Genomic DNA, 16,985 nt, shown 5'->3' on the forward strand with positions numbered 1-16,985 from the left:
AAAGCTAAACTATACAAATATAAACAATGTTTTTACCATTTTTTATTAACGACAACAAAACAATCCTAGTCCAACCATATAATTCCATTCAGTTGCAAAAATTGCAATTTTAAATAATATCCTGCGCTGTCTATACATTGCCAACTCTACAGCAAACACTTGGCTATCTGATCCCCACTCATCTATAACGAACATCATCTAAATGAAATATAAAACGCGGATAGAGTGCCCTTTGTATAACATTACTTTATATGAAAGGTATGAAGAATTGATTTATATTGACTAATATAGCTTCCCGTCTTTGTCCGCGTAATGAAAGTAAAAATTAACAGACCCGAAGCTCTCCCGACATAGCTCCGTGGAACCTCTGTATTAAATTTCATCAAAATCGGTTCAGCCGTTCTTGAGCTGTAAATAGTGTAACAGAACTTTCTTGTATATATTTTATGGTTATATGATTATATATTTTAAGGTTTTTAAACTTTATTTGTTGTAAAAATATGTGTAAGTATATATATTGTTTAAAAAATCTTAATACACTTTTAATTATAGAAGCAACGAAATTGTCTAATTGCTTTTAAGCAGACGAAATAAGGAAATTATAATTCGATAAACTCATGAAATTATTGTATTGTCACCGATCCTTGATAAGTGTACAGAGTTCGATTTAAATTTATTTCTATTTCCTTCTCCTAGCCCTTCCCAGTCCATTCCTTCTTTCCAGTCATCAATCCTTTCCTTATCCCTTATCACTTAAAAGCGGGCAGCGCATTCTCAGAGGTCTGAGCCTCTGCTGATGTTCATGGGCGGTGGTGATCGCTTACCATCAGGCGAACCACCAGCTCAGTTGCCCGCTGTGACATTAAAATAAAAAAAAAAAAAAAAAAAAATCTGTTTAAAGTGGGTCAAAATCGAGTCTAAAGGAGTCGATAAACATACAGGTGAAGCTAATAAAACTATGTTGATTAGCTTTATAAATAATAAATAAAAATTATTTAATGTACACAAAGAAAGAACAATACAATGGCTATAATATGAAATAATATGCCTACAAGCGATCTCTTCCAGACAATAAAATAATAAAATACTAACAAAAAAAAACCTTATCGTAAAAATTGTTTGGTTAAGGGAAATATAAGTGAAGTCCCGTGTCCCCCAGTGGGGTATGGGGCAGATGATGTACATCCGTTTCACTGATCGATTTTCTTTAGGGACAAGTAGGTGATCAACCTTCTGTGTCCTGCCAGACCGAGACATTTTTTTTGTGCGTCCCCACCGGGAATTGAACCCAGGACTCCTCGGTTCTACGCTCACGCGTTAACCACTGTACCGAGGAGGCGGTCTAAGGGAAATATAATGGGCCTTATTTATTTATTATTTTTTATTTGTTCTCCCAGTAGTCGAAATTCTACTATCATCATAAACATAAGATATATAATGCGTGTATCATGTATGTCATATATTTTATTAATTTAACCGACTCCAAAAAGGAAGATATGTACTGTATGTTTTGGGGTTAGTTACCCAACTTTCGGTTGGGTGAACCGATTTTGATAATTTTCTATTTGAAAGCTGGCGCCTCCCGTGTCGTTTCATTTTAATTTGGCCTAGTTAATTTTCTTTAGTTTTTATTCATGTTCTCTTTTTATTGCCTAGTATAATATATCATCATCATCATCATCAATCAGCCCATATATGTTTTCACTGCTGGAACGCAGGCCTCCTTTTGAGGGTGCAGGCCATAATCCACCCCGCTGGCCAAGTGCGGGTTTGCAGATGTCACATGTCGTCGAACTTTTGATTCTTGGACATGCCGGTTTCCTCACGATGTTTTCCTTCACCGTTTTAAGCAGTGGTGATGTTATCCACATGTGCAGATAAATTGAAAAATCAATTTATTTCCTGCGCGCTCGTCCGGTCTCGAACCTCGACTTATCGATTTTGAAGTCCGAGGTTCTCACCACTGAGCCACCACTGCTAAATGCGCAAACTACTGACTGACAACTGCCTAACTACTGACTGATTGACTAGTATAAACTAGTCAGTAGTCTGAGCCTACTGAGCCTATGCCATATAGGTAGTAGTAATAGGTGTTAATAGAGTCAATCGCCAATTATTTATCAATTACGCTTTAATTTATATGCACGAAACCCTTAGTGCCGCGAGTGCGACTGCCGTTTGAAGCATTTAAACATCCGCTTACAAGCGAGAGAAATGAAAGTGAAGCGATTATAATAAAGTTTCATAAAATTTTATATCACCAAATTTCGTAGAATTTTCAATATAAAGATCGATACAAATTATAACTGAATATTAAATATTCCATTTCTAAATACACTTTTCGTACAATCATCAATCTATACAATAATAATGAGTAAGTAAAACAATGAATAATACCTATATTTAAAGCACATTACCGCATCAAAATCAATGTCAAAACTCTTCAAACACTTCAAATGAGAGGTTTGAACGTAAACATTGGAGAGTTCCACGTTTACTAATGTTTAATCGATTTCTGACATTGATTTAGTGATTCAGACTTGCGTTCATATTATTTACACAAATTATGAACTAAGTTTACCTACGCGCGCATGTTTTGGCGGGAAAAATAATTGTCATTCAATCTAATTTGAATATTTTTTTTTGAGAAATAATAACGAATTTTTCAAGTTTTAGAATGTTAAATTTCATGCAATTCTGTTTTACGGTATTGCCGTAACGGACTGCTAGGCGGGGTTAACTACAGGCATTCGCAGTATCGGGATGACTGACTTTTAACACAAAATATTGCTACAATTTTAACTTTACATAAGACTATTTTATTAACATGAATAGTTCTTTAATTTATACTATACCTAAATAGTATTATGTTAATGTATTATTTGTTTTATTTTTTATAACTGATATTTCATTCATTTTTAGACTGGCACTAAAACTGTTTTGCTGAAAAATCAAATAAAAAGACTGGTCGTTGTCTGCGATAACAGGAAATATATAATGTCTATATATCAAGATTTAATATTCGGTTCTTTAATATTCCACCTCCAGGCTGACATTTACATTTTTCAAAAGCAAAAAATTATCATACGAGAAAGTAAACGAAATATTGATTTTAAACTGTGATAACAGAGAGTCGTAGTAAGATATAAATTAAGAATTGAATTTATTTATTATCCCAAACCCTGCTGACAAAAATTTATCCTGAAAAATAAAATGCTATTTATCTAGTAAATATTAATCTAAATACTTATATTTAAATGAGTTAATACAATTACTGTAGGCGTTTAAAGATTTAGTTTCTTAGAAACCATTTTAATTTCTAAAGGATGCTAACTCGCTTAATGCGATCACACTTTCTGTTATTCAGTGACGACTGAATTAAGATGACAAATTTTGATAAGCGCACTACTTCTGAACTTAGAACGCTAGCTCGTTGAATGATAAATTACCTAACATTGAATAGGTAACGAGAAAAAGTTAATTGTATAAAACAGTTTTCAAAATACAAATGAATCATCTCCGGAACAAGGTGCCACGCCATCTTCAAATAAAGTTTAAAATTTTATTTTAACGTTTCACTCATAGAGTGCGCTGTTCTAAAAAATCGTACATAGTATTTTACCTTACGTAGTTTGTAGTAGTTTTGCTATTGTACGGTAGATGGCAATGATATAAAAGTTTAATTGATTATAAGGTTTGCTCAATAAACATAATGAACATGCGTCTATTTTAATTTTCTGTAATGTGTAATAATCATTTCGTAAATATTTGTAATTATTCTGCGTTAGTAGTTCTGTTCAGAACGAATATTAAACATTTAAAATTAATTTCACCTTCTACCACTAGATGGCTCGCTGACATTTCATGAAAAAAATTTTCATAAATATTTATTTCATGTCTTATTATTTGAAACAATGCTCGTACATGGACTATTATAGATATGCTATTTGATTTGTTTACAAAAAACTCCATTATTCTAAAAATTTATACAAAAAATCAAGTATTAAATTCCATAAAATCTCTCATATCTATTATGTTCAAATATAATTCAAACGTCAAGCAATATGAATATAAACCCATATATAGGCGCTTATTATAATACTAACATTAACCACGTGTAGGCGACTAACCCCGGTGAAACTGATACTACAATCAACCCCTTGTTTCGTTTACATTGATTTCGATGTTTGAGGAAGATATTCATTTTCAACATATGACTCGTATTGATTGAATTAGATTTATAATTTATTTGGAGCAGAAAAATGCATTAAAATAATTTATTGAATAATTAATAAGCAATATAAATCATTTTGCTTTCTAGTAGTGTCTTTTCCGAGATGTAATATAATAAAAAATTACTACATCTGTATTATATAACTGTTAATGTAGAAGATAACAACTACTTAATATAGTGAATTAGAGATATTCAAAAACACTGATAATAGTAACATACACAGGACAATCTAAATACTGCTCCGATCAGGCTGAAATTTGGTAAGCAGATAAATACTTTGATGTAGGCATCCGCTTAGAAAGGTTTTTGATAAACTCTACCTCCAAGGGGACTAAATAGGGGATGAATGTTTGTACCATGAAAATTTATTTAAATAACGCACGCGAAGGTGCAGACAGCAACTAGTTGAAGTACATATTAAATAACGTTTATAGAATTTCTATTTCACACACCACCATACTTAATAAACGTTTTACGATGGTTTGTTGTTTTTGTTGGTTGGTTGTTGTTGTTTGTATTTGGTTGTAAGTTTGTTCGATTAACACAAAATTTACTAAACATTACAAAACTTCGAAATTTCATTCATTACATTATGTTAATAAACCACTACATTCATAACGATGAATATAGTGTATTATTTTCGATTTAAAACAAATAAACGGCACATAACATTTTATTGGTTCATAAATTGCGCGCGATGACGAATGCATGACGTCACATAATTGCATCGACGTCACATGCGTCGTCGACCACTTGATGCGAACTGTTCGGAGATGAAATACAGGTAGAGTCATTTGAAAAATTATCGCTGCGTATGTTCCCACGGCTGAGACGGGCTTCCTAGGCCTCTTAGGCCTTCGGGTTCAGGCACACAATAATAAGTGCAAGGCCATAATCCATCACGCTTACCAAGTGCGGTTGGCAGATGTCTTTAAATCTTTATAATACTGCCGCATAAATTCATCATCAACATTAGCCCATATACGTTCCTACTGCTGGGACACAGGCCTCCTATGAAGATTTAGTCCATAATCCACTACGCTGGCCCAGTGCGGGTTGGCAGAGCATGTCTTCGAACTTTTGATTCACGGACATGCCGATTTTCTTACGACGTTTTCCTTCACCGTTTGAGCAGTGGTGATGTTATCCACATGCAGATAAATTGAAAATCAATTTCTTTCTTGCACACTCGCCTGGTCTCGAACCCCGACTTATCGATTTTAAGTCCGAGGTCCTCACCACTCATAAATTAAGGTAACTCTTTTATATTATATTATTTTTATGTTGACAATAATATGATGTTGGTGAAGAAGTCTAACAGAAATGCTCAGTTGTATCAATGATTACTAAATAATTACGTTCTGTGGCTTTATCATAATCAAATCGATACATATACTAAATAGTAGACATTAATTTACCTAAATTTTGTAGAGGAAGGTAAAATCCACAAAAAATTGTCTTTTCCTTAAAGATAACTTTTCGTTATTAAGTTATTGTAGATCAATACATATCTGTATACCTGTAATTTATACTTATAAAAACAGTGTGGATAAAAGCAACATTAAACGAGGCGTATCCAAACGAATTGACGTCCCGTATTTTTCAGTCTACGCTTAATCGCAGCAATCTGTGAAACGAAACGCGAGCCTGCGATATCTTTATTCTGTTATTTGAAATACAACAGATTCATATTGTGTAGATATTTCTAATATTTTAGTTTAATTGACTTGTTATTTTCAGAGATTGTTCATGGTCTAGATCCGTTCGTATGTACTAACATGTAACGCTTCATCAAGCTTCTAATAGATTTACTAAATGTTTAATTCTGTTTTCGTCAAGGAAACAATCAAAAAGGGGTTACATGTTACTTAAAGGCTGGAAACGCTCGCGGTGCCCCTTACACCAGGAGTGCTTATGGCGGACATCATTTTCCATCAGATGAAACGCCTGCTGGTTTACCTGCTTAGATACAAAAAATGATATTATAATAAGTATAATACAAAATAAAACATTAATCTATACAAGTTGCCTTCTTATGGAAGCGCTATTTAACATGCAGTTTTAACAGAAAATTGCAAACAAGAAAATCTCTAGTTGTTCTTTTCAAATTGTTAGAATTTTTAGTTAGATCAGATTATAATAGTTAGTTATATATTGCAAGTAAATATAACGGATCTGACAGGACAGTTTACAATCTCGCTAGTTATATTATAATGTAACAATCATATGGGGACACATGACATAAATTATAAAGTAATATATAAGTATATTGGAGCTCATGGTGGAATGTTTTAAAATCCATAGAGGAAAGAATTCTTACGTCAGTATTAGATTTTACAATTACTTTACGTTTATTATAATACTAGCTGCGCTCCGCGGTTTCACCCGCATAAGTCCATATCCCTTGGAATATCGGGATCAAAAGTTCCCTATATATTATTCCAGTTGTCCAGCTGTCTACGTACCAAATTTCATTGCAATCGGTTCAGTAGTTTTTGAGTGAAAGAGCAACAAACACACACACATCCTTACAAACTTTCGCATTTATAATATTAGTAGGATAGGATATAGTAGGATTTTATTTTTCGGTTCGAGTTGTAAATCTTTATCATGAGATCATATTTGTTTCGACACAGGCCTCATATTATGAAGGATCAGGTTATAATCCACCACGCTGGCCAAGTGCGGGTTGGCAGATGTCACATGCCGTCGAACTTTTGATTCTAGAACATCCCGGTTTTCTCCGTATCGAGGACTGTGTGTTCGAGGCTGTGGTAATGTGGACAATGCATAGATAACTTGAAATAATTCATTTATTTCTGCACGCTCGCCTGGTCTCGAACCCCCGACTTTTCTATTTAACTCCGCGGTTACCACTCAGCCACCACTGCTGCACTGCAATGCATAGTGCATTATCTATAACTAGCTGTTCGTCTCGGCTTCGCTCGTACATATAAACTCTATATCACCCAGTAAAGTTGCAGCTTTTAAGTAGTAAAAGGTTTATTTTAATTTAAATAAATCCAATAGTTTTAATGTGAAAACATTACAAACATACCTATTTACATAAAAATCTTTCCTCTTTACGATTTTAGCATAGACAACAAAAAAATTAATAAATCTCACATACAGCACGGTCAACCAACGAGCATACAAGCATACATTTTTTCCAAAAAGTCCTCTCCTAAAGCTAACCTCTTAAAAAAGGTTAAAATTATCAATGCACTGACAAATCTCGGGTCACACTATCAACGGGGATGCAAAAAATCATTGAACCGTGGCGCCTAGACGCCAATAAATAATATTGGCGTGTCAATACGCCGCCCCTTGCTACCCTAAGTGGTCTAGGGGTAAAAAATTACACGATTTTGTATACTTTAGAGGTCTTAAGGTTAAGGTTGTGAGTATTGCGTACTTATTAAGTATTGGATGTAATTATGATGTAAGTTTGATTCAATAATAGAAAATTAACGAACGTACCTAATAGCTAAACTATGTTAAAAGCATATCAATATAAATTATAATAAAAGGTTATTGCTTTAAAATGTATTTTTGTAAAATAGTTGTCATTTTAAAAGAGTAATAGAGTTTCTTTGAGGTTCTTCTCTGTAGGAACTGCGTTTCGAACCGGTGCTAAATAATGTATAAATTAGAAGATTCATAGCGCTACTATATGAAGGCTATTGGATATATGAATAAATGTTTTGGTTTGAGTACAATTGAAAAGATTATATAAATAGGATAAATACTTCAAATCTTATTATATTATTTTAATTGCTATTGAAATATCGTTTCGAATATTATAACAATAATAAATTCTTTATTGTACACCACAATAAAATAACAGACAAAAACAGCACACAGGGATATTCTACAAAAGGCGGTCTTATATTAACGAGCTTTCTCTACCAGACAACCTGTTAACCAATATTGTCAATGAATAGTATGGGTCTATATTATTTCAATGAATTTCTATTATTAATATTTGAAGATAAAACAAAAATTAAAGCCAATATGAAATCGTACAAACGATTACAAATTTTTTACCAATCACATGAATATAATTCAATTTACCATAACTATATTACTAACAATACTAAAATATTATTATTAAACAAAATCCAAAAATATAACAAAAAAACTCCGCTATTGACCAACACTAGCCAAATTTATTTAGGAAGATTCAAATGTCACACAAAAACATGGTCATTGACGGATTTGGCGTAAAATTCACCATTGAGTTATTGCTTCCACGCGGTTGCGCAGGCGTCGGCGCCGCACGCAAAAAAATCTAAACTAACAGCTCTATTTGGAAAAACTGTGCGATTTGAAAGCTTATTTTAAACGGAATGTGTTGGGAATTAAATAGCTATCGGATACTTCAATGTGATTCATTGGACATACATTTAATATTTATATTGCTTCATAGAATAGAATGCAATGAATAAGATTTATTTAGGATAGATTTATCATTTTACTTGCTAAGATTAGATAGATAGATAAGATTAGATAATATTCAAATCCTTGATCCATCCCGTCATTGCCTAACTAGCTTTTGCTTTCATAACTTCATAGTAATAGGTGGTAATAGAATAGAAATAAAAAAAAAAAATAGTGGAGCATTTTACTCGCCTGCGTAGCAGGTTTTTTCGAGTATGTACGTAAGTATGTATGTTTGTATCTGTGTATATTTGTTTGGCATGCCAGAGAGCCTTAATGGTTTGTCAGATTTCTATGTAACTAGTGTCAATGGTGAATTTTGGCGCCAAAAAACTACATATATGTGGGCAAGAGTTGGTCCAGCTTGCCAGGGAACGTACCATACTCCCACAGGATATCAGCGTGCAATAGTAGCTACTGTGGTTAGGTGGGTAAATGTAGAAGCCGGAGACCCGTATCCTTGTCCCTACCTTCCTAGTGCCTTCCTTTATTCCCACACCTTTTAAAGTCAGCAATCCTTTCACAGATACGTATAGATATATATATATAGATAGATATAGGATAGATATAGGATAGATATGGGATATAGGATAGATAAGGCCTCTGCAAATGTTCATGAGCGATAGAAGCGCTTACCATCAGGCGACCCACCAGCTCCATTGCCGACTATGACATCTAAATAGCAAAAAATGCCGTAACAACTGCTTAAACAGCATAGCTACACGTATCCTAGTAACAATTGCTATAGTATATATATCAATCTTCTATATATAACAATTTTATCCAAGGAACGCACTGATTATCTTATTCCACGGGCCCAGATCATCGTCAGCAATTAATTGAATAAAACAGAATGGGAACATTAAACTGTGCACATGTATGAAACACTGATAACGCTGTGAAACGACGTGTACACTGCTGGACAATTCTGGGAACAATAATATAGAAACATTTATTGATCATTCTTACTATTGATAATTCTTATTCTTATTCTTATTCTAACTAATATGTACTTACATATCACTTTTGGATCTCAAGTTGTTCTAGTTTCTGACAATAAAACAGTTATTGATCTTTCTTAAATGTAGGTACATATATGTAGGTAAGTTTGATTGACTCCAAAAGCATGCAGCTATATGCTTTTGGACTCAATCAAACTTTCCTAAAATAATTTTTTTTATGTGATAGCGGGCAACTGAGCTGGTGGTTCGCCTGATGGTAAGCGATCACCACCGCTCATGAACATTCGCAAAGGTAGTGCCTCTACAAATGTGCTGCTCGCTTTTATGGGGTAAGGGAAAAGGAAAGGATTAAAGACTGGAAAGAAGGAATGGACTGGGACGGATGAGGAAAAGGAAACGGGCCTCCGGCTCCCCCACTCACCGTACGAAACACAGTAGCATGCCACTATTTCATGCCGGTTTTCTGTGGGGGTGTGGTACTTCCCCGGTGCGAGCTGGCCCAATTTGTGCCGAAGTGTGCTCGACTACCACAATAGAATATAAAATAGCCCGTTTTTTTAGGTACATCTTCCCTAAGCAACTATGTAAAAAATAAAACTGTGTATATTTAAATTATTGACACTGTATTTTGGACGTTTGTTCCCAGCCAGCGTAACAAACAGTACCTTTTTGACATTAGGTTTTATTGGGTTTTGTATAATTATTTGTCTAGTGAATATAGCTGTGTATGTTCGTCCCTCCGCTTAGTTTTACTAAAATACTTGGAAATTAAAGACATTACAGCGCCTATTCAGTTTTTATACCGCAAAATTTTACATCTATTCAAAACAATTTGATAGGATTCAGAAATGTAGAAAGGAACATAAAACTACCTAAGACTAACGTTCTCAGCATTATGTTAACAGTTTATGAATGCAAAATACACCTCATACATTTATATAGATTTATCATAATGGCCATAAGTGTAATGAAGTTGGATCAGGAGTCCAGCGACCAAATAAAAGCTAACGAGGCTGCACTGTACGGGGGCTTAGTAATGGTGTACACCCGAACGTAAAGATAGTGCAATATTATTTTCATTTTTTATTCGTTACATGCAATTTTAGTTTGGTTTATGAGTATTAAATCTATAAAAATCTGCCAATCCGTACTTGACCAGCGTGGTGGATTATGGCCTGAACCCTCATAGGAGGGCTGTGTTCCAGCAGTGGGAACATGTATGATGATGATGACGATAAAGTTTATACATTGGAAATTAGTATCTCAATTATTAATATTTTATTATCTTAAATGCTAGATATATTAAATGAAGGTTGTAACTAGATAAAGTACTGTTTAATGTAGGCACATATTTTGTCTTCTTTGTGATTAACAGTGGTTCATGTGACGACTGCAGGCGACTTGGAGTACTGTTACAAACCCCATACAAATGCAAAACTTTATCTTAATCGGAAACTGGGAAGTGGATGAAAATTCACTTTTAACGTTGAAGTTAAATACTTCACTGTGAATTAGTTAGGTTTTTGATTTTCCTATGTTTCCCTCATCAGATCCTGACTTGATGATGGGACCACCAGTTTACTCTTTCGAAATAGATGAAAATTTGTTAAATCCGTTCACAATTGCCGAAAAATGGTTTAATATATAGACGAACATAGAACCTACTCATTTTCGTTTTTGGAAGTCGCTTGAGAAAAAAAGGAATTTGTTTTTTTAATTTTTTAGTTTTATAGCATTGAAATGCTTTATAAATAAGAAATTTTGACGGAATAGAAATAATTGATCAGCAGGCGGAGGTCGAACCAGCGTCTTTTAGCAAATCCGTAGTAGCGACTTTTTTTTATTCTTTCAAAATTTCTAGGGAATTCGTTTTGTTTTTTATTTACGAATATAATAGCTGATACGCAAGCATTTGAGTGTACCGGTCGGTGTGTCGGTCTATCGGGCCAGATCACCTTTCCCAACCGATAACCTTAAAAGCCCCACGATATTTATACATCAAACACCCACGTGCGCGCATTTATCATACGGAACTATGTAATTACTCCAGCTACTCGTAGGTACGTGCAGATGATTCCGAGGTTTGGCGTTTGCGTACTCTTACGGTTTTTGCCTTTTTTTGGTAGTCGGTGTGGGGATAAAATGCTTGTAGTTAACGAGAAATACTTACAGTAGGAAAGGATTGATATTTGTTGTGTGATTGTTTGTGGAGAGAAAAGGAAATTTGTCCAACAAATAAATAAATGAATGGAATTGTTTAGATAATTTATATTCATCATCATTAGCTGCATCAGCACTACGTGAGCACATGGCTCCTATGAGAGTATAGTGGCATCCACCACACTGGCCAATGTGTGTCTGATGTCACATGTCGTCGAACTTTTCTTACCCTGGCATACCAGTTTCCCCACGATGTTTTCCTTCACCGTTTCGAGCCATGGCGATGTGGATAATGCAGATAAATTAAAAATACAGTTTATGCCAAACGGTTCCTAAATCACCTTTTGTCTGGTGGCCGTCTGGTGCCCGACGGACGGAAAAATAGAAAGACGGACAACGAATTAGGGACCTATTTACCCTTTCGGTACGGAACACTAAAAATGCTATTTCGTATACATACCGTTTTCTCCAGCAAATAATATTTGTTGAAATCAATATTTGAAAAGCAACACAATGGTAATATCACAGTATAAAGAGATAACAGTATATAAATTGTCACTTATGATCAATAATTTAGAAATTATACAAACTAATATCATAAGATATTTGTTTGTTTGTTAATTTTGCGTGTTACGAATGAATTAAAAGAACTGGGGGATAATATTGGCATAAATTTTTAGGTCCCTATACTAATATTATAAAGCTTAAGAGTTTGTTTCTTTGTTTGTTTGAACACGCTAATCTCAGGAACTACTGGTTCGTTTTGAAAATTTATTTCAGTTTCTTAGATAGCCCCTTATTGAGAAGGCTTTACTCTATATATGTACCAGGGGCGAAGCCCGGGCGGACCGCTAGGATATTACAAACATTAACGTCACTTGAGATTATATGTGACCATAAAGATATGCCTTACTGTAGCATGGTCTAGACTCTTAATTATAGTCTAGTTCCTCGAAACTGCTTGTGATAAAAGCCACGAGAAAATTTAAAATAATTCATAGACAATAACGCCTTCATATTTAATTTAGAAGCATTTTTATGACTTCCTACAAATTATATTATTATAACTACCAGAAAGCAGTACTTTAGGGTGGTTTGCGAAAACTTTAACCGAATATCTAATTTTCTGTTTTTATACGTCAATATTTTTTTTTTATTTATTGATAACACATCTAGGCATTAACAAAAATGTTTTTAAGCCATAACCTTAATAATGGTCACAGTATCTCGATAGAGTGTGTCATAAAATGCATACTTAGATTGTAGTTAATTCGTATCACAGATAAAATTGTAAAATTACACGGATTTTTTGCAAAAGATAAATAAATAACACTATCGCCGCTTTAACTACCTTAAAACCTTTTTAGTGGCACTAAATAAACAATTAAAAATAAACAAAAAACGTTAAAGACCAATCTTACATCCCCGATACACGCCGCACGCTTACCTTAAAGCTTTTAAAAGCAGGTGGTTTGAATTCCCATAGGCCACAGGTTCGGTTCCCAGTCTAAAGACACGTGTTGGTATCAATATCTTATCTGTTTGGCGCCGGCGCCCATATATGGAGATGAGGGTGCGCGTGCGCAGACGCGCGTTTACAACGCTACGTTTTAGACGCCAAATCTCGTATAGGCAAAGATAAAGGGCTGTTAAATGGTTCATTTAATTTGTTAGTTATGCCATAGTTTAATAACACTTGAATGTGGCCTTAAAAATTCACATAAAGGACATATTTCAAAATAGAATGTATATTTGTCATTGTTATAAAAAATTTGTTTGTTAGTTGATTGTAACTAAATCACCTGAAATAAAACAATTGGCCTGAATTATGCATCTATCTTATCTTAATAATAAGAGTTTGTTTATACGCGCTTTAGCCAGGAACTGCTGAGTCGATTTAAAAAAATATTTCACCCTAAATGCTAAGGGCTTTAACATATGTTCAAGGGAAAAACCAGAGTATAGTTAATATTACTTCATAGTATTAAACAAAGTCTCTTTCTCTGTCCCTATTATGCTTAAATATTTAAAACTACGCAACTGTTTTTGAACAGAATTTTTTAATGAATGGAGGGATTCAAGGGGAAGGTTTATATGTATAATAACATATATTAAACTACTCCGAATTAACGCATGCGAAGTCGCGGGCAAAAGCTATCTTGTTATAATTTATAATAGCATATTATAACCTCTATGATATAGTCCTTTTATTTTATTCAAGTTATAGCGAAACTAAAGCGAAAATATAATAAATGCTATTTATATAATGCCCTTTATTGTTGGAATTTGATATAAAACGCCCGTTTGTAAAATCCAACCCCAGATCAGTGTGGTATGGTAGCAATATAGATAAAAACTTTCTCTACAAATTGAATTGAAAAAAAAAATTGAAATATTGCGGTGAATGTATTATTTTTTATCTGTATCGCATATTAAGTAATAGTTTTGTCTGTAATATATTTTTGGCGGGAGATTTTAACAGGTTGTTTGTAATAAGCGTGTGATTTCATGACAGCATTATATTTTACTAGCGGTCCGCCCCGTCTTCCTCAATAAATGGCCTATCGGACCAGTAGTTCAGCATAATAATATTAGTATAGATTATTGCAGTAATATAAAGATTGATAAAATGTTTACTTAGATATCACCTTTCATATCCAATGTAATATACTTTTTTAACTATAAATTATGTCCATGATCTTCATTTCCTGGCGTAACAGTTGTGTTAAATTATACTTATATTTCTAATGCTTGATATAGCAATAAAGCTAATTTAAGTAAATAATGTTTCAGCCTTCAGGGCACATCTTTGAAGCTATAGGTAGATATCAACATTTTAGATTAATCTTATTTCTAAGTTTATAAAAATAGACATAATTATTTAATAACCTGTATGTGTTTTTATATATGCTTCTCTTTTCCATAATACTCGGGTACCCCCAGAAGGACAATACTCTTTGGAAGGCTTACGTGGGGACACAGATCCAACACGCAGAGGCCCTTTAGAGAGTTATAATGTGATGTGGGACACCAGCCGCAGCCTGCCCCTGACTGCACCATATAGATACAGCCTTGGGCAGTCCGCGTTCGTTGTAGGACTATTGCAAAAACGGAAAGGAATAAAACTGGACTACAGTATGGAGGTGTTTAATGGATCGGTTAAGGGTCTATGGAACTATTGGAACTATGGCGTCTGACTTTCTACTACCTATATAAATATAACTATATATGCTATATAAATGTATTATGATAAATTATTGCTCGTTTTTGTTAATAAGCATCCATATGTATTTTTATAAGATCACTTTGTTGTTGAATGTATATGCATCAAATTATATTCTTTCACATATTTTTTATCTGTATCGATTGTCTTATTTAATGAATGCAAAAAACGGCAACTCTCAATATATTTAAGGCATGTTTGTATTGTATATTTAGTATGTACAGGTAGATGTATAATTAATCAATACACGTCTTAATATAAATAAGCGTGTAAGTTTATTTCATACAATTGATTTTATTGTAAAAGTCTATAAATAAATAAACAGCCAATAAAACTATACGCTCAGTCTTCATATTTATTTACAAAATGGCACATACTTATTTCTTAACCTATTACAAAATATTAATTGCACTTTCACATGTGTAACAAAAAATTTAACAAAATAATACTCTTTGGCTATCAGTCAGTCTTAAAACCTGTGATTAACAAACGTAGTTGATCGGAAAATACTTTTTCATTTCAGTTTCTTTGTATATATCTTCTTTAGGGATAACATCGGGCACATAGAAACCGGACGTACTCCCAACCGTCTCGTCTATTTGTAAACGATTGCCGTAATATTTACCATCGCCCTCTTCATAGTTAGCACTATCATCGAAGTATGCGCCTGGATTTATTTCGTTCGACATTTCGTTGTTTTTAAAACCGTCATAGTTTTGTATACCGATGACTTTGTCCCTATTTTCTGGTTTGAATAGTTTTCTACCGAAACTTTTGCTGGGTTTGGCGTCAGTTGACGTTGTTACTTCTGGCGATTTGATTCTTTTGCTCTTGTAGCGTCGGTTTTGGAACCAAATCTTTACTTGTGTTGGAGTGAGGTTGAGTTTCTTCGCTAGCTGCTCCCGTTCAGGCGCTGTCAGGTATCTCTGGGCTTTGAATCTCACTTCCAAGTCGTGTACTTGCGTTTGCGAGAACAGAATACGCGGTTTTCGCTTCGTTGATTTGTCTCTCGTTTTTTCTTTCGCTGGGCATGGCGTCTCTGTTGACAGGAATATGTATGATTTAGACAGAAAATTGAACTTATTGTTAATATACTTATTTGGGATTACGCAGAATTGTAATCTGATAGAGACGTTATTTGATTACTTTCTTTTAACTTGTAAAATTTATTTCAATTTAATAATAATAAAATACGCATAAAATATAACTTTTGATATTTTTAACTATATTTTTATCGATATTTAAATGGTGAAAATTTATACATAGCATGTGGTTATTTATTAATATTAAAATTTCACAAGTCAGACTGACTAAAGTACTTACTCGTTTTCCTAGACGTGGCTGAAAACTTTGGTTCCACATTATGTAAATACGACGGCGGTAGACCGACTCCAGGCATCGAAATCTCCTTATTGACTATAGCTGCAGAATTACCAGGCGGCATTACATCAATATTATCTAATTTAGGCGGCATTTGTGCATGCATTTGATACTGTTCCTGATTTGTATACACATTCTGACAGTAATTATAATTGTAATAGTCGTCTTTATTCTCGTGGTATTCAGGACTCCAATAGTCCACGTTAGCATGCGCCGGATACACTTGGTTGAAATATTCAGTACAATAGCTGCTTTGATGGTACAACCGTTCGTAGTCTTGGCTTCTCTGCTCCCTGTCCCGTTTCCAAACGTCATCCTGTTCATAATACGACGTCTGGTTTATGTTAAGTATATCTTTGACGGAGAACGGTGTGCTCAGGCAGGAGTTCATATGTGTCTCCTCAGTTTTTGGCCTCGCGAAGTATTTATCCTCCCGTTTGTCGCACACTGAGTAGAAGAAGTCATTTTTGCACTCGTTGAAGTTGTGTTTCAAGTTGTTGTTGTTGTACGAGGTCGACACTTCGTTATGCTGTTCGTAATTCATTTTCACAATTTCATTTCACTTTTAGTTATGTTGTGGTTTTGA

The 16,985-nt window shown here is 34.0% G+C and overlaps 1 protein-coding gene across 1 annotated transcript; it reads right to left on the minus strand.

The window, feature by feature from the left end:
• Positions 1-15,398: 15,398 nt before the first annotated feature.
• LOC119837879 (homeobox protein DTH-1-like) lies at positions 15,399-16,985 on the minus strand. The gene is made up of 2 exons (XM_038363663.1): positions 16,343-16,985; positions 15,399-16,058 (listed from the first exon to the last, which is right to left on the minus strand). Exons 1-2 carry the CDS (start codon positions 16,941-16,943, stop codon positions 15,502-15,504), a joined length of 1,158 nt encoding a protein of 385 aa, XP_038219591.1. The 5' UTR covers positions 16,944-16,985; the 3' UTR covers positions 15,399-15,501.

The sequence above is a fragment of the Zerene cesonia genome, chromosome 29 (genome assembly GCF_012273895.1).
Source record: "Zerene cesonia ecotype Mississippi chromosome 29, Zerene_cesonia_1.1, whole genome shotgun sequence".
NCBI lineage: Eukaryota > Metazoa > Arthropoda > Insecta > Lepidoptera > Pieridae > Zerene > Zerene cesonia.

What these genes read in the sequence shown, in the direction of transcription:
- LOC119837879 (XM_038363663.1), bottom strand. Translation starts at nt 16,943, where the DNA reads ATGAATTACGAACAGCATAACGAAGTGTCGACCTCGTACAACAACAAC. An exon ending in AGCCACGTCTAGGAAAACGA is followed by an intron (nt 16,059 to 16,342) that starts GTAAGTACTTTA and finishes TCCTGTCAACAG; the next exon opens with AGACGCCATGCCCAGCGAAA.